Source organism: Trachurus japonicus, chromosome 14 (assembly GCF_045865225.1).
Source record: "Trachurus japonicus isolate A0001 chromosome 14, Traja_1.0".
Classification (NCBI taxonomy): domain Eukaryota; kingdom Metazoa; phylum Chordata; class Actinopteri; order Carangiformes; family Carangidae; genus Trachurus; species Trachurus japonicus.
Window position 1 is genome coordinate 15,713,849 of NC_140920.1, and position 13,508 is coordinate 15,727,356.

The 13,508-nt window shown below is 43.1% G+C and overlaps 2 protein-coding genes across 4 annotated transcripts; both read left to right on the forward strand.

Moving 5' to 3' along the window:
* The first annotated feature begins 834 nt into the window (after window positions 1-834).
* On the forward strand, window positions 835-5,295 carry LOC146974535 (organic solute transporter subunit alpha-like). Its single transcript, XM_085796832.1, has 8 exons — window positions 835-1,082; window positions 1,356-1,507; window positions 1,635-1,708; window positions 2,201-2,359; window positions 2,477-2,588; window positions 2,697-2,843; window positions 3,343-3,448; window positions 3,534-5,295. Exons 1-8 carry the CDS (start codon window positions 1,007-1,009, stop codon window positions 3,677-3,679), a joined length of 972 nt encoding a protein of 323 aa, XP_085652958.1. The 5' UTR covers window positions 835-1,006; the 3' UTR covers window positions 3,680-5,295.
* Window positions 5,296-6,184: 889 nt separating this feature from the next.
* LOC146974536 (uncharacterized) lies at window positions 6,185-10,864 on the forward strand. 3 transcript variants are annotated; one of them, XM_085798004.1, is made up of 2 exons: window positions 6,185-8,602; window positions 8,819-10,864. In XM_085798004.1, exons 1-2 carry the CDS (start codon window positions 6,400-6,402, stop codon window positions 9,832-9,834), a joined length of 3,219 nt encoding a protein of 1,072 aa, XP_085654130.1. In that variant the 5' UTR covers window positions 6,185-6,399; the 3' UTR covers window positions 9,835-10,864. The 3 variants fall into 3 exon arrangements, with proteins under 3 accessions (XP_085654130.1, XP_085654129.1, XP_085654128.1); XM_085798003.1 differs by having other exon boundaries at window positions 6,185-7,864; window positions 7,901-10,864; XM_085798002.1 differs by having other exon boundaries at window positions 6,185-10,864.
* The last annotated feature ends 2,644 nt before the right edge of the window (window positions 10,865-13,508 follow it).

The following is a 13,508-nucleotide window of genomic DNA, read 5'->3' on the forward strand; positions in this document are numbered from 1 at the left end:
CTTCACTGGCACATAAACACAACCTGCCAGGAGCTACTACTCGTCTCGGTGGTGAAAGGTGAACGACCACAGTGTCATTCAACTCGTCATATCTGTGCAACAGGTTAAGTTGTAAGAGCCTCAACAATAAGGAAACCCACTGAACCTTTAGAGTTCATACTGTACCCTCCTTGAATGGAGTTATCCGTGATTATCAAATTCTTAAATCTCTTAAATCCTCTTTGACGTAATCCAGATATTATTTATTAATATCGGATGGCCACCCAAAAATCTCAATATTTAGAACAAATGCATTTTCTTTTGCTTTTCTGACAAATGCACTGACATTTGAGGATCATTTCAGTATGAGAAAGAGATCAATATTTCCGAAAAAAACATTTGTTTGGAATTGTCATTTTGTCCAATAAAAGTCCTCTTTGTCCAATCTCCAACCTCTGATGCTGACAACACTATTTGCAGTAAAGAGTTCTTTATAATTAGTAATAACATAAGGATTTACTGAGAACTGTGAGGAACACTACGACAAAAATTATAACATGAACAAAATAATGTTATATAATTTAACTAAGAAACACTGCATGTCCGCCTACTGACACGTGTATCTCTTTATGTATCTTTATATTTACTGTAAAAGGAAACAACACACCCTGTCAAAGTTCAGCCTTTTAACTAAAACCCTGAACGTGGTGTCATCTTAATTACTGTGACTTCAGTCTGTGAATGAATGAATGAGCGACAGTTACTTATATGGAGAGGTTCTCATAAAGATTTAACCTCTGAACCTGTCATCTCACCTTCACTCCTTAAAAGTCAGCTGCAGGGTAAAGTACACGCTGTTGAATCTGCTACAAGAATCCAACGCTGGACACTGACATGTGGAGGGAAAGCAGATCATCTGAGTAAACCTTGTTGTACAGTCACCTACTGATCGACTTGTACTGAAGGAGATCCATTTATTTTTGTAAACTTTGGTTCATTAGTGAATTTCTCAAGAGGTGTACCAGCCATGGAGGAAGAACTGAACAGCACCATTGACCCGGCTTGTTTACAGGAGCCTCCGCTGGCCACGGACGTGATAAAGCGTAAGTGACCCACATTACTGCATCCTGCTGGCTGATAATATTTCCTTATCAGCCGCAGTCTGTGCTAATGACGTGAACACACACTCAGCACTTAGTGTCCTGTTTGCATCTCTATGCCTGAGAGTCTTGAATGGATATTTCCTCTGTGATCCACACAATCTGATCTGATAGTACCTAAAATGCTACATGGTCATGGATACAAGTAGTCACGTGTCAGTAGTCATGAAATAAATTAATTTGCACCTGATTTCTATGTTGTTTTTTTTAAATCAGAGCTGGATACATTTGGAATTTGCCTGTACTCCATGCTCACCGCCATGTCCTGCATGTCCCTGCTGCTCTACCTGGAGCAGTGTGTCTATATTTATAAAAAACTGTCCTACCCCAAGAAGACAACCATCATGTGGATAAACGGTGCAGCACCAGTAAGCATTCACACTTAATTTGATGGTACAAAACACAGATAATTTTAAAAACCAGTAGAAGTCCAGTAAGATACAACATTATAACAAAAATCAAACCATGCTTTAACAAAATATTTCTCCATGTCAGGTCATTGCCACTATGGCGTGTTTTGGGATGTGGATCCCGAGGGCGGTCATGTTCACAGACATGACATCTAACTGGTAGGTTTTCTCTAAAATACACCTACATTAGTGAACAGGGCCAATTATTCTCATACAGCTGAGGGTTTCTGTCACTGGCTGTGATATGAAATTGAGATTTCTGTCCATAGTCTAGGATAAATGATGATGAGATGAATTGTAACACTTATTAAATTCAACTTTTGTCAAGGTAAAAGTGGATTCATGGACAAAAGATTAAATGCAAACAATCCCCCCTGCACTCACTATGTGATCTCTACTACTATAGTTTTTAGAGTAAGTTTAACCACCAAGGATGAATCATTACATGTACAGATCAAAGATCGTGCCACACCTCCAGCCACCATGTGCTTATTAAAACCAGCTCTCACATGCAAAGACAAGGTGTGTCAGGTGATAAATGAATGGGGGGGCACAGATTTCAGACTGTGAAGTGTGAAAATGAAGTCAATGCTCCATGAGGGTGATAATAACTAAGAATTATTGCACTGAATCTGAATCTTCTCTGTGTAGTTATTTTGCAGTGGTGGTGTATAAAGTCCTGGTTTTGATGATCGAGGAGTTGGGGGGCAAACATACTTTTCTGAAGCGGTTTTCTGGTCAAACCTTTAAGATCACCACAGGACCCTGCTGCTGCTGCTGCCTCTGTTTACCCCGCGTCCCCATGTCACGGTATAAAACACTAATACACTTATTTATATCCTTTGTATGTCTTTTTATGGACCAGACATTGTCCCTTTTCCAGTAAAGATATCTAAAGTTGGTCTTTTTTTGGTTGGGATCATTCAGGAGAATGTTATTCTTACTCAAAGTGGGCGCTCTTCAGTATGCCATCCTCAAGACTGTGCTCTCTGTCCTCTCCGTAATATTGTGGACAAATGGCTACTTTGATCTTTCTGATGTAAGTATTTCAAACACTTTGCTACATATCTGATTGTACAAAAGCCAAGACAGAACAGACAGGACTGAAATATGACAAAATATTAATATTTCTCTGTTTCTTCTCCAGTTAGAAATCACTGGTACAGCTATTTGGATTAACCCGTTCATTGGTGTTCTCACAATCACCTCCCTCTGGCCTGTAGCCATCATCTTCATGAACACCAATGGCCATCTACGCAACATCAATATTATTTGCAAGTACGCCATGTACCAAGTGAGTGACGAACAAACAGTGCTCAATCACAACCTCAATGATGAAAATCTCTAAATAATTTTACAAGAGATTAAAATAGATACTTTGTGTTAAAGTGGTTAAGAGGAAATGTCTTTACTCTCATGAAATGAATTGCTTGATTGCTTTATGATTCATGAAAAGAGTGGTGCTCTCATTTAGCCAACCTTTGTATCAACATTAGTATTTAGCATTTAGCACAAAGCACAGTCTCACAAAGCCACTATAGCAGCCCTCGCTGAGTCTTACTGTTTGTATACACATTTCCTAGCAGTGTCTTATAATGAGTGGGTGAAATAATAAAAAGGTTTATGGGGCAGTATCAATTTAAAGAAACATAAACCCACTCATCATGTCGACCAGTCTGCTTGGCTGTGTCTTCATACGCCTGCTCTAATACTGATTCTCAGAGATGCTACAGAGTGCATGTTTAACCTTTAACTGTCTGCATGCAACTGATGAGGAAATGTTTCCTCCTCAGCTAATACTTGTGTTAAGTCAGCTGCAGACATCAATCATTAACATCCTGGCCTTGGATGGGACCATTGCCTGTGCACCTCCCTTCTCTTCTCAAGCTCGAGGATCCAGTAAGAAAAATCTACAAGTATCTTCGTGCATCTCCACCTGATCCTGTGACCTGACCTGACCTGTCTCTCTCCTTCTTCCCCGCAGTGCTGAGTCAGCAAATGATGATCATGGAGATGTTCATCATCACTCTGATCACCCGCTTTTTGTACCGTCGCACATATGACACACTTCCCCCTGAGGCGCATGACAACGACTACAACGCTAAAGTTCTCGTGGAGCATGACGTCTGAAAAGAGTGTGAGAGCGTGGACGCCAACACTGCTTTTTTTAATGATCTATCAGGTTATTGAAGTTAAGAGACCATCATCAGTCTGACAAACCTTTTCAGCAGATATAACATTTTACCTCATTCTGTCTCTCTAGTTTAAGGGGAGGAAGCTTTTTGTTTTATAATCAAAGGACTACTTAGGTGCCTTTTAACCCTGTTGTACATCTGCTGACATTTGTTTGTATCCTATAGATGACAAAAAAAACATTAATTCACCCAAATTACACAGATTCTAGAAACATATGATGGTGTTAAAGTGTTTAGCCTACATGTTTTCCCCGTTTTAGCACCAGGAATTTCTTTCTCTTATCTCTGGAGTGGAGGCAGAAATGTTAGAGACTGACATTTCTAAACTTGAGGAAGTGAACCATTGTTGTCTGATAGATAACGGATAGAGAGATATTCTTTGTTTTTGTGGAAGACAAAGAATACTCTCAGCAAGAACCACAGTTGAGAAGACAGATATGGTACAACAGTGTTGTCACTCCTTTGATCTTAAGTCTCTGCACAGCAAATGTGTCTCTCTAACAAAATGATACATTATTTCTTTAATCTTTAAAAGGTTTGGAAACTGAAAAATTATTAGAGTTTTGTATGACAGTGTTTTTAATAGGTTGTCTGTCAGAGAGGACCAGTGCTGTAACTGGGACAAATGCAGAGTGGCCAAAAGGCCGAAAACTCACAAACTGGTCCTTTGGACTGAGATTGTGGAGGTTTTTGAATATGTGTGCATGGGAGAACAACATTTTTTACATTTTCCTAGAAATAGTAAATAAAAGCACCTATTTATTTGTGTTAACTGCATCTCTCTCTGTGTGTGTGTGTATGCATAAAAACATCATCTGTGTATCCCTCTGATCATTTTATTTATTAATATTTCAGCTCTAGTGTGCATCTCATGTCGACACATCTCTGTTGCAAATATCTCTGCACCCTGGTGATGTGCAAATGTGCCAAAGCCCTAGAAAGCAATTTAATCTGTACTTTATAGTCCGTTATGCGTACCAGTGTGACTCTATCTTTAAATCTCCCACTGTGTCTTAAGACAGTCTGGAGAAACAGCCAGATTTGTTCACAGATTGCTGACCCACTTACTCAGACTTTTTAGGGCCAGGGGATGCATGTGGATGAGACAGCAGCTTTATTCTCAGACTCCAAACACTTTAAATCTGTCTGCAGCCGAACTGTGACAAGCAACCACAAGAGGACGCACTTGTTCCACCTCAAATCCTCATCCACTAACCTGATAATAAAGAACGACCCCTCGCCTCTTTATGACTCACATGACCAATTTGTAAAAAACACACAGTAATTTAATTTGGGGGGAAACACGCAGACATTACACAAAATAAGTTCTGACAAGTATGGGCCCTGACAAAAAGTAAATTCACTCTTTATTAGGTCTTAAGTTGGACTTATTTCAAAATAGGTAATTTAAGTCATTTACCAATACCTGTGCAAGACAAGCAGAAAATCCATTAAACTAAAGGCACTTGATGAGCATTAACATCTACTAACAAGATTCTCACAGCTACTCATGATTTAATTACATTCAGAGCAGCTTCTCATTTAGTCTGTATACCAAAAACCTGAAAATGTGAAATGAATGAAAGTGAATGAAAATAAATGAAAGCTAGAGCACTGTGTTGATTAGATGAGTGCATTTGACATTATAGACATTAAAAAAAACAACATACAAACACACATTTCACAGTGACTGGATGCCTAAATCATAAAAATGCTCAAATTGATATTTACACAAAAGAAATATTGACTGAAAAATCATATCTATACTACCATACTCATCTTTCTTCCTTATCTTTAAAATAAATCAATTCATTCATTTATAATTATGCAATCAGCCTCAATGGCTTCATTGTCCTCAGGACTGTTGTTGACTCTGTGAAGATGTTCAAAAGGTCACGCCCTCCCACAAGACTTTGATAGAAATCATTTACACTTTGCAGGACGCCTTACATTTGTTTTATTTTTCATATTTTCTATAACAAATTTTAAAATTATGTTTTTTTTTAACATATGATGATGTAGGTCAATATGCTAATGATCTCCCAAACATGAACGCAATAAATTATGAGAATGCGGCAATAATTATTCATGAAATTTTGATTTTATGTTGTGTCAAGTTCGGATAGTTTGCCGGGACTAAATAGACTTGGGAAAAAAATGTATAAATGAGATGTTTATGTAAAAAAAAGGATCATTCAGAATTGAAAATCTTCTCCTGTTAATGGACTATTTGTCTTTGGTGTTTATGTAAACAGAGTCATCAGACAGAGAAGGAAGAGAGAGAGGAAGAGAAAGCTGCGTTCAGGGTGGGTTGATGACAGCCCCTGGCTCTGCATTGCTGACGAAAGCTGCTTAGCTCCTCAGTTGCTATGGCAACCGTGGAGAGCAGCCAGACAAAAAAAAAAAAAGAGGCAAAGGGGAGGGGCTTTCAAGGGAGAAATAGAGGAGAAAGGGCTGGATGGGAAAGATAGGCTGAGGGAGGGATACAGACAAACGATAAAGAAACGCACTGAGAGACACTGAGGTAAAGCAAGGAGACAGACGGAGATAAAGAGGAGGTCTGGATGTAAATGCTCTCTCTCCACTGGCTGGAGAATAACAACAACTGCAGCAAGTGACTGGAGGATACAGAGAAAAGGGGGAAACAGAGAGAAGATGGATGTACAAACGGATAACATGGACCCCCCGCCTGGGGAATCACAGCCGAGTGGGAAAATCAGAAAAGGATTCAAGCTGTTCGGGAAACGCAAGCCAGGTAACATCTTTTCTATTAGAAGCAAAGGGGATGGGAACAACAAGTCACCTGTTAAGAGCAAAACCCTTGATGGATTATCAGAGAGCGCTGCACCAGATCTGGAGCAGGAGTCGGAGAAGGAGAAGGGACAGGAGGTGAGTCAGGCGGAGAGGGAGCAGGCAGAGGAGGAGCCGCTGGGTGAAGATGGCGTTATGGTTGCAGCTCCTGCTCGCACCTCCATTTCTTCAGCCAGCTCAGCCAAGTCCCTCAGCTTCCTGTCGTTACTGAGGGGCGGCCGGAGAGGAGTCGGGGACCGCAGAGTCCACACCGTGAGCCAGCCGGTGGGTCGGCAGCGTCGTGGGTTGAAGGGTCTCTTTGGCAATGTTAAGTTCCGCTCAAAGGATAAAGAGGACAAGGAGGACGCCCCTCCGAGCCCGCTCCTCATGTCGTCCCGTGCCAACAGCGTGGAAATCATCAAAGAGGATCTCACCCTCACCCCCAAATCCCAGCCTCGATCTCCAGACAGCCTTGAGAGCCAGAGCTGTAGGTCTTTCAAGAGCCTGTTCACCCCACAGAACAGCGCTCCCACGTCCCCGGCAAAGGCCATCACCCCCCAGGCGACAGCAGACAATGTGAGTAGAACTAATGAGTATTTGCCCCCTTTGCCCACCTCCGAGCCGCCGATGATTGGTGATAAGAGCCTGAGCTCCTTGCTGGCAGACATCTCCTCTCTCCTGACCTTTGACTCGATCTCAGGGGGGGGAGACATCATGGCTGACGTGGAGGCAGAGTGGGGTAAAGCCAGCAGCGCCATCAGCACTGGGCTGAGTGATATCTCTCCATCCTCCACATCTTTCTTCTCCAAACCCAGCATCTCCTCTCCGCTGACTTCTACCTTTGTCAGCACTGCAACTACAGCAAAAACCTCTTCTGTAGCCGCCCCCACGACTGCCTCAACTCAATCCTTTACTTCTTTCGCGAAGACAACAACAACTGCAGCCTCCTCTACTTTCGCCAAGCCGAGCACCATCATCACAACGCTGACCAAATCTTCCACTCTGACAACTCAGTCGGTCAAATTGAGCTCAGACTCTACAGCAGCTTCTGCCAGCAGTAAATTTAAATCGACCCCTACGTCCACCGCGACGAAGCTTTCAACTACCCCTGTAACTTTAGCAAGCCTCTCCGCTCCGATAACGTCTTCCTCTACGATAACGATTAAGTCCACCTCTGCTGCCGCCACAGCTCCTCCAAACACCCCAGCCACTGTAGTCAAGGCCCCCTCCTCCATTAGTTCAACTCTTACCTCTACCGCCAGCAAATTGGCATCAGAGATTACAGCACCTCCTCCAGTTACTGCTTCAGTAAGTAAGCCCAGCCCTGTCGCTACTCCTGCTCCGCCTCCTCCTGTGTCAGCTAAACCTCCTCCTCCTCCTGTGTCAGCTAAACCTCCACCTGTAAAACATAGCCCTCCCACCCCTGTCGCTTTTACCCACCCTCCATCATCGACTAAACTGGATTCAGCCACAAGTTTGAACCTGCAAACGTCCACTACCTACAAACCTTTCCTAAGTTCGGCTGCAGCAGAAGCTAAAGCCCCAGTGACGGTATCACCAGCCCCTACTGTTACAGCCAAACCCCCATCCCCTGCACCGGTCGTCTCCGCCAAGATGACGGTTCCTGTGTCATTTACAACCTCTGGCTCGGTATCTGCGGCCCTCTCCAAGCCTGTGGTCACCTCTAGTCCACTGGACCTTAACAAGACGCCCTCCTCCTTTGTTAGTAGTTCATTTTCTACCCCATCTGCAGCTAAAACCCAACCCAGCCCTGCATCTGCCCCTTCTCCGTCATCAGCTTCATTAGATAAGACTGCTCCTCCCACAACTAAACCCACTCCTGCACTCGTCTCTTCAGATAAGACGCCCCCTGCTCCCACACCAACTCCAGCCCCTACCTCTCATGCTGTTGTTTCTACAGCATCTCCTCTACCTCCTGCTCTGGGGCAGATCCCAGTCTTTCAATCTAAAGCTCCCCCTGCCCCTGCTCAAATCCCAATTTCTGTGTCTAAGGATCCCCCTGCTCCTGTTAAGATCCCAGTTTCTGTACCTAAAGTTCCTCTGGAGCCTGTTAAGATCCCAGTTTCTGTTCCTAAAGTTCCTGCAGAGCCTGCTCAGATCCCAATTTCAGTATCTAAAGATCCCCCCGCTCCTGTTAAGATCCCAGATTCTTTATCTAAAGTTCCTCCAGAACTTGCTCAGATCCCAGTTTCTGTAGGCCTACCTAAAGTTCCTCTGGAGCCTGTTAAGATCCCAGTTTCTGTACCTAAAGCCTCTCCAGAACCTGCTCAGATCCCAGTTTCTGTACCTAAAGCTTCTCCAGAACCTGTTAAGATCCCAGTTTCTGTACCTAAAGCTTCTCCAGAACCTGCTCAGATCCCAGTTTCTGTACCTAAAGCTTCTCCAGAACCTGTTAAGATCCCAGTTTCAGTACCTAAAGAACCTCTGGCAGCCACTGAGATTGCAGTTTCTGTATCTAAAGGCCCTCCAGCAGCTGCTCAGATCCCAGTTTCTGTGTCTAAATTGCCTTCCTCTCAGATCCCAGCATCTGTACCTAAAGATCCACCAGCCACTGTTCAAATTCCAGTTTCTGTATCTAAAGCCCCTCCCGCACCCACCCCTGCCCCTGCCCCTGCTCCTGCTCCTTGCCCTGTCACTTCTCTTCCTTCGGCCCCTGCACCGAGTGAAGCCCAGGCCTCTGTTAAGATGAGAGGGAGCGGAGAAGCATCAATGGATTGGCAACTGACTAGTCCAAGTTGCACAGCTGCCCCGGGGGCCCAGACTGGGCCGTCCAAAACAGAAGAACTTCACAGTGAGTCACTAACGAGCCTCCAGGGCTCCTCGAAAGACAGGAGGACACCAACAGTAAAGGCATCGGGGCTTAGCAAAATACCTGTAGTTGGAGGGGGCAGAGTGGCCAAGCTACCTGTCCGGGAGAGCCAACATGTTGATGAGGAGGTGAGCAGAACCCCGACTACTCCTGTGCTAGAAGAAGAGAGGCCCCATTTCAACTCACATGATGCAGGGAGCAGAGATAAGATCAGTGATGTTGAGGGCAATGCACCCACCTTAAAACACACCCAGGAGGAGAGTCATCAGCCTCCCCAGCAGAAAGTCCTCACCAGTATACCGCGTGACTCAAAGATCCCTGTGAAACACGGCGCACAGTCTCACACTGCCTCCCAAATCCCTCAAGCTAAAGAACCCCCTCGCACCAAGATACCTGTATCCAAGGTTCCTGTGCGCAGGGTTGGAAATAAACCGGCAGCTGCAGGAGGCAGCAGCCAGATGAGAAAATAAAAGAATGGACTGAATCTGAATCAATCAAGGATTACAGATCACGGCTCTGACTGCAACTTTTTTTCCCCCACTATAACTACATGACCACACGTTTTTAATTAATGTTTCTATACTGTAACTCTTGGCTCGTCTCTCTGTCATCTCTTGGCTTCACTACACCATAAGCAACAGTAACAGAGTCAAGAAGGCCGACAGCACGCAAGCACAAAACATCTCCACAGGGAGCTGGAGCAACAAGCCTGGCTCCTTGGTGCTGAGCCAACTGGACACGCACTCAGGAAAGGTTCAGGGTCACACCTGGACACACAGCAGCATCGGTGACTATAAGGATAAGCAAAATATAAAAAAGGTCTTCTGGGAACACAGTCACACACAACATGGGCGAGTGCCTTTCTAAGGGTGCTTTTGCTACGGACTTTCAGAATTTATTCAGTCTTTTCTACAGTACTTTTAACTTTTGTTACTCCCACTTTTTGTAGGAAACCGTCAAATCTTTTTTGTCTTTTCTTTCCAGAAAGTCTCTTTGATAACAACCAGACCCTTTACCTTTGTTTTTTTTTTGTGTCAGGAGAAGAACAGCAGGAGCTCTATAAATAAATGCAACAACCAAATTTACATTCCACACCTATCTCTGGATGTATGTATGTAGCAGAAAACGTGCCATTAATTTTTGCACAAGATGTTGAACTGTACAGCGCCTGTGTCCGCCTGCTCATATGTAACTCAATCAGATCTCACTGTGAACTATGGGAGAGACTGTGGTTTGAAGGAAGAGGAGGGGGTTGTTGGTGGTGGTGGTGGTGGGGGGCAACTCCTTCCAGTGAAATGGACAGGCAGCAGCAGCCATTATGAATGGCACTGTGGACGTTTGAGCGAGACAAGGAGGATGCTGAGATGAGATCTCCAGCTCGTACACTGGCACATCCTTATCCCACTTATACTGTAAGATGAGAACAATATTTCTGTGTATAGTCTCTCATCTATGTTGTTCTGTTTCCTATTTAATCAATAAAACAATATGAGTACTTAGTGAGATGAGATCTGTTGAAGTTGTGAATTATATCCCGTGTTCCTTCCTGTGGCAGTTTGCAGGCAGATAAGACTTAAAAGGATTTACTCACTCCACATTTAGTAAGAATACATAATCTCTTAAGTTAATTTTATGCGGAAGGCAATTGCATAACCCTGTCATCTCTAGAAACAAATTCAAGGATCAGAGGGAAGAGAAATGTCAAACATTTTATATTTTCACTGACAAATCCACACAGAGGATCAACATCTTCCTGCAGCCTGGGCTCAGAGAGTCCTCGCAGGAACATCACTCCAGCATCATCCACCCTCCAAGCTCAGTGACCTGAATAGTGAGCACATGAATGTCAGCCGAGCCCGGCCAATCAGCTGCAAGGGAAACGCTTAACATGCATACCTTATTATCAGGAAAAAGGGTTCGGGAATGTGTGTCACTGCTATTCTTAGTGTCAAACGCACCCAATAGATCTGCTGAATAATTCCCCCCTCGGACTGAGTGGATCGTTTGATCTGGACATTTAATATCGGCTCAGTAGCTCTGCAGAAATGAATAAAATCCAGATTATTATTGGAATAAAAAAGCCGGAGTGAAAAGGAACTCCAATAGCTACTAGTGTTGAGAGTGAAACCTCAGGTTAAGGATAGGAAGCTGATTTCAGTCATGGGGTAACGTTAAGAGAAGACTGGTGTTAGAAATAATGAGTATAAGGACAAAGGGTAATTTTTTTTCCAGCTTTTTCAAAAAAGCCATTGCGGAGGTGACACAAAAAGACCTCTGTTTAGTTTAGGAAGCCAGAGGCTGCGAGCTGAGAAGAGAAGACCATAATATGCCCGAGAAGAGCACGAGGATTTCACCACATCAGGTGCTGATACAGGCTACACAGGGTGAAACCATCTCCCTGAGAAAAGAACAGTTTCCCCCCCAAGGTCCGACACAACACATGGTTTGCCTCTCGGTAACACCTGCGCTTTGGAATTAGAAAGGTTTAAGAATTGGCTCAAACAGCTCGTCGCTTGATAACCATGTCTGTGAGGGCTGAGATTATGAGTGGCTCACATTGTGCCACGGTGTGGTGAATTACATTACGCTCTCCATTACAGGAAACTGCTGATGTGAATATGATTCCTGCAGTTTTAAAGCGGAAAGTGAAACAGACATACTCAGTGAATGCTGCCTTTTGTCAACACCCATTCACATGATTTCCCAGCTTTGTGGCTGTCATGCTTGTAAGTGATAGTGACAACAGCCTTGAGTGAAGTACAAGCAGGGAGCATGTCGGAATAAACTTTTGAATCATACTGCATTGGTATTCTCAGCGTACCTCTGTTTATAGATTGTTTGCGTGTTTCCCTGCAAACACAGTCGCACTGTCTCTGAGCCAGCCCCCTGCCCCAAGTGTGTTACACAAATTACAGCACCCATAATGCAACCAGGCCACCCTGGCTTTCTATGATCTGTTCGTGTTTATGTCTGCTGCTGCCACTGGAGAGACGACGTGCCTCTTTTAGAAACCTAATTTAGCATGCTTCATTCTGCGTTTCCATGCCAACCTCACTAGGTCAACCAACGAAAGGCTGCGATTGTCCGGAGGAGGAGCTTAGAAACATGAGTGCCTTAATGAGCACATGCACAGCATACATGCTAATAAGACATCATGCAGAGTTTTAATCTGAGAAATGTTTTTTTAACATTGTTAAATTTATGTGTGTCATAATAATAATAATAATAACTCTTTGCTGTTATTCTGAGGAAAACTTCACAATATTAGCCTACTATCATCAGTTTGTTGAGGAAACTTGACTCGAGCTGAACCAAAAATAACCAGTGGAGCAACATAATTAGTTTATTTGCTCAAATGCTAAGTATGTTTACTCAAGTGTCTCATTTAAATACTGTTTTGAGGGACTTGTATTTTACAAGTGTATTTTCATTTTTCCACTACTCATACTAATAGAAAAGCTAACAGCAAACAAAAAACAGAAGACAACTTTCTAATACAATTACAAACTCAATGACTAAAAGAGGGGCTTTTTATGTAGATTTTTAAATATACCCTAGAAACACTGCAATGAAGTGTTTACACCTCTTGTCTCTTCTGGGTGAGGCTGAAGCAACTTTTGAGAGTGTCACAGAAAATAGAGAAAAAGCTGGTGAATTGGTGATTTAACACAATTTAACACAATCTGACAAATAATGATAATACTGATGAATACCACTGCTACTACTAATAATAAAAAGGCTGATGAAAATGTGTGGCAGTGGCATTGTGCAGCTGTATATAATAAGGTCATTGATTCCCGTGGCGATACATAACAGTGGTCTGGAAATAATTCCTTCATGCTGGGTTTTCACAGGAAGTTGGACTATTTTGCCATGTTGGGATTTATTAAGCTTCTTTTTTAAGTGGCACAGATGAGACCTCACTTCTCTGCCTTCTGTTTAACACCAGCAGGTTGTTTTTACTGCCCTTTGAAATGAAATGTTCATGTTCAACACACAAAATAAGTAGCCATAACATTTCAGAGATATGATTCATAATCCAAATTATTTATTCATGACATGTGTTGAGTATAAAATGCTGTAGCATAGGGTCTACTTAAACCATTATTGTTCACATATGTTTAAATATTTATATAAAAATGTG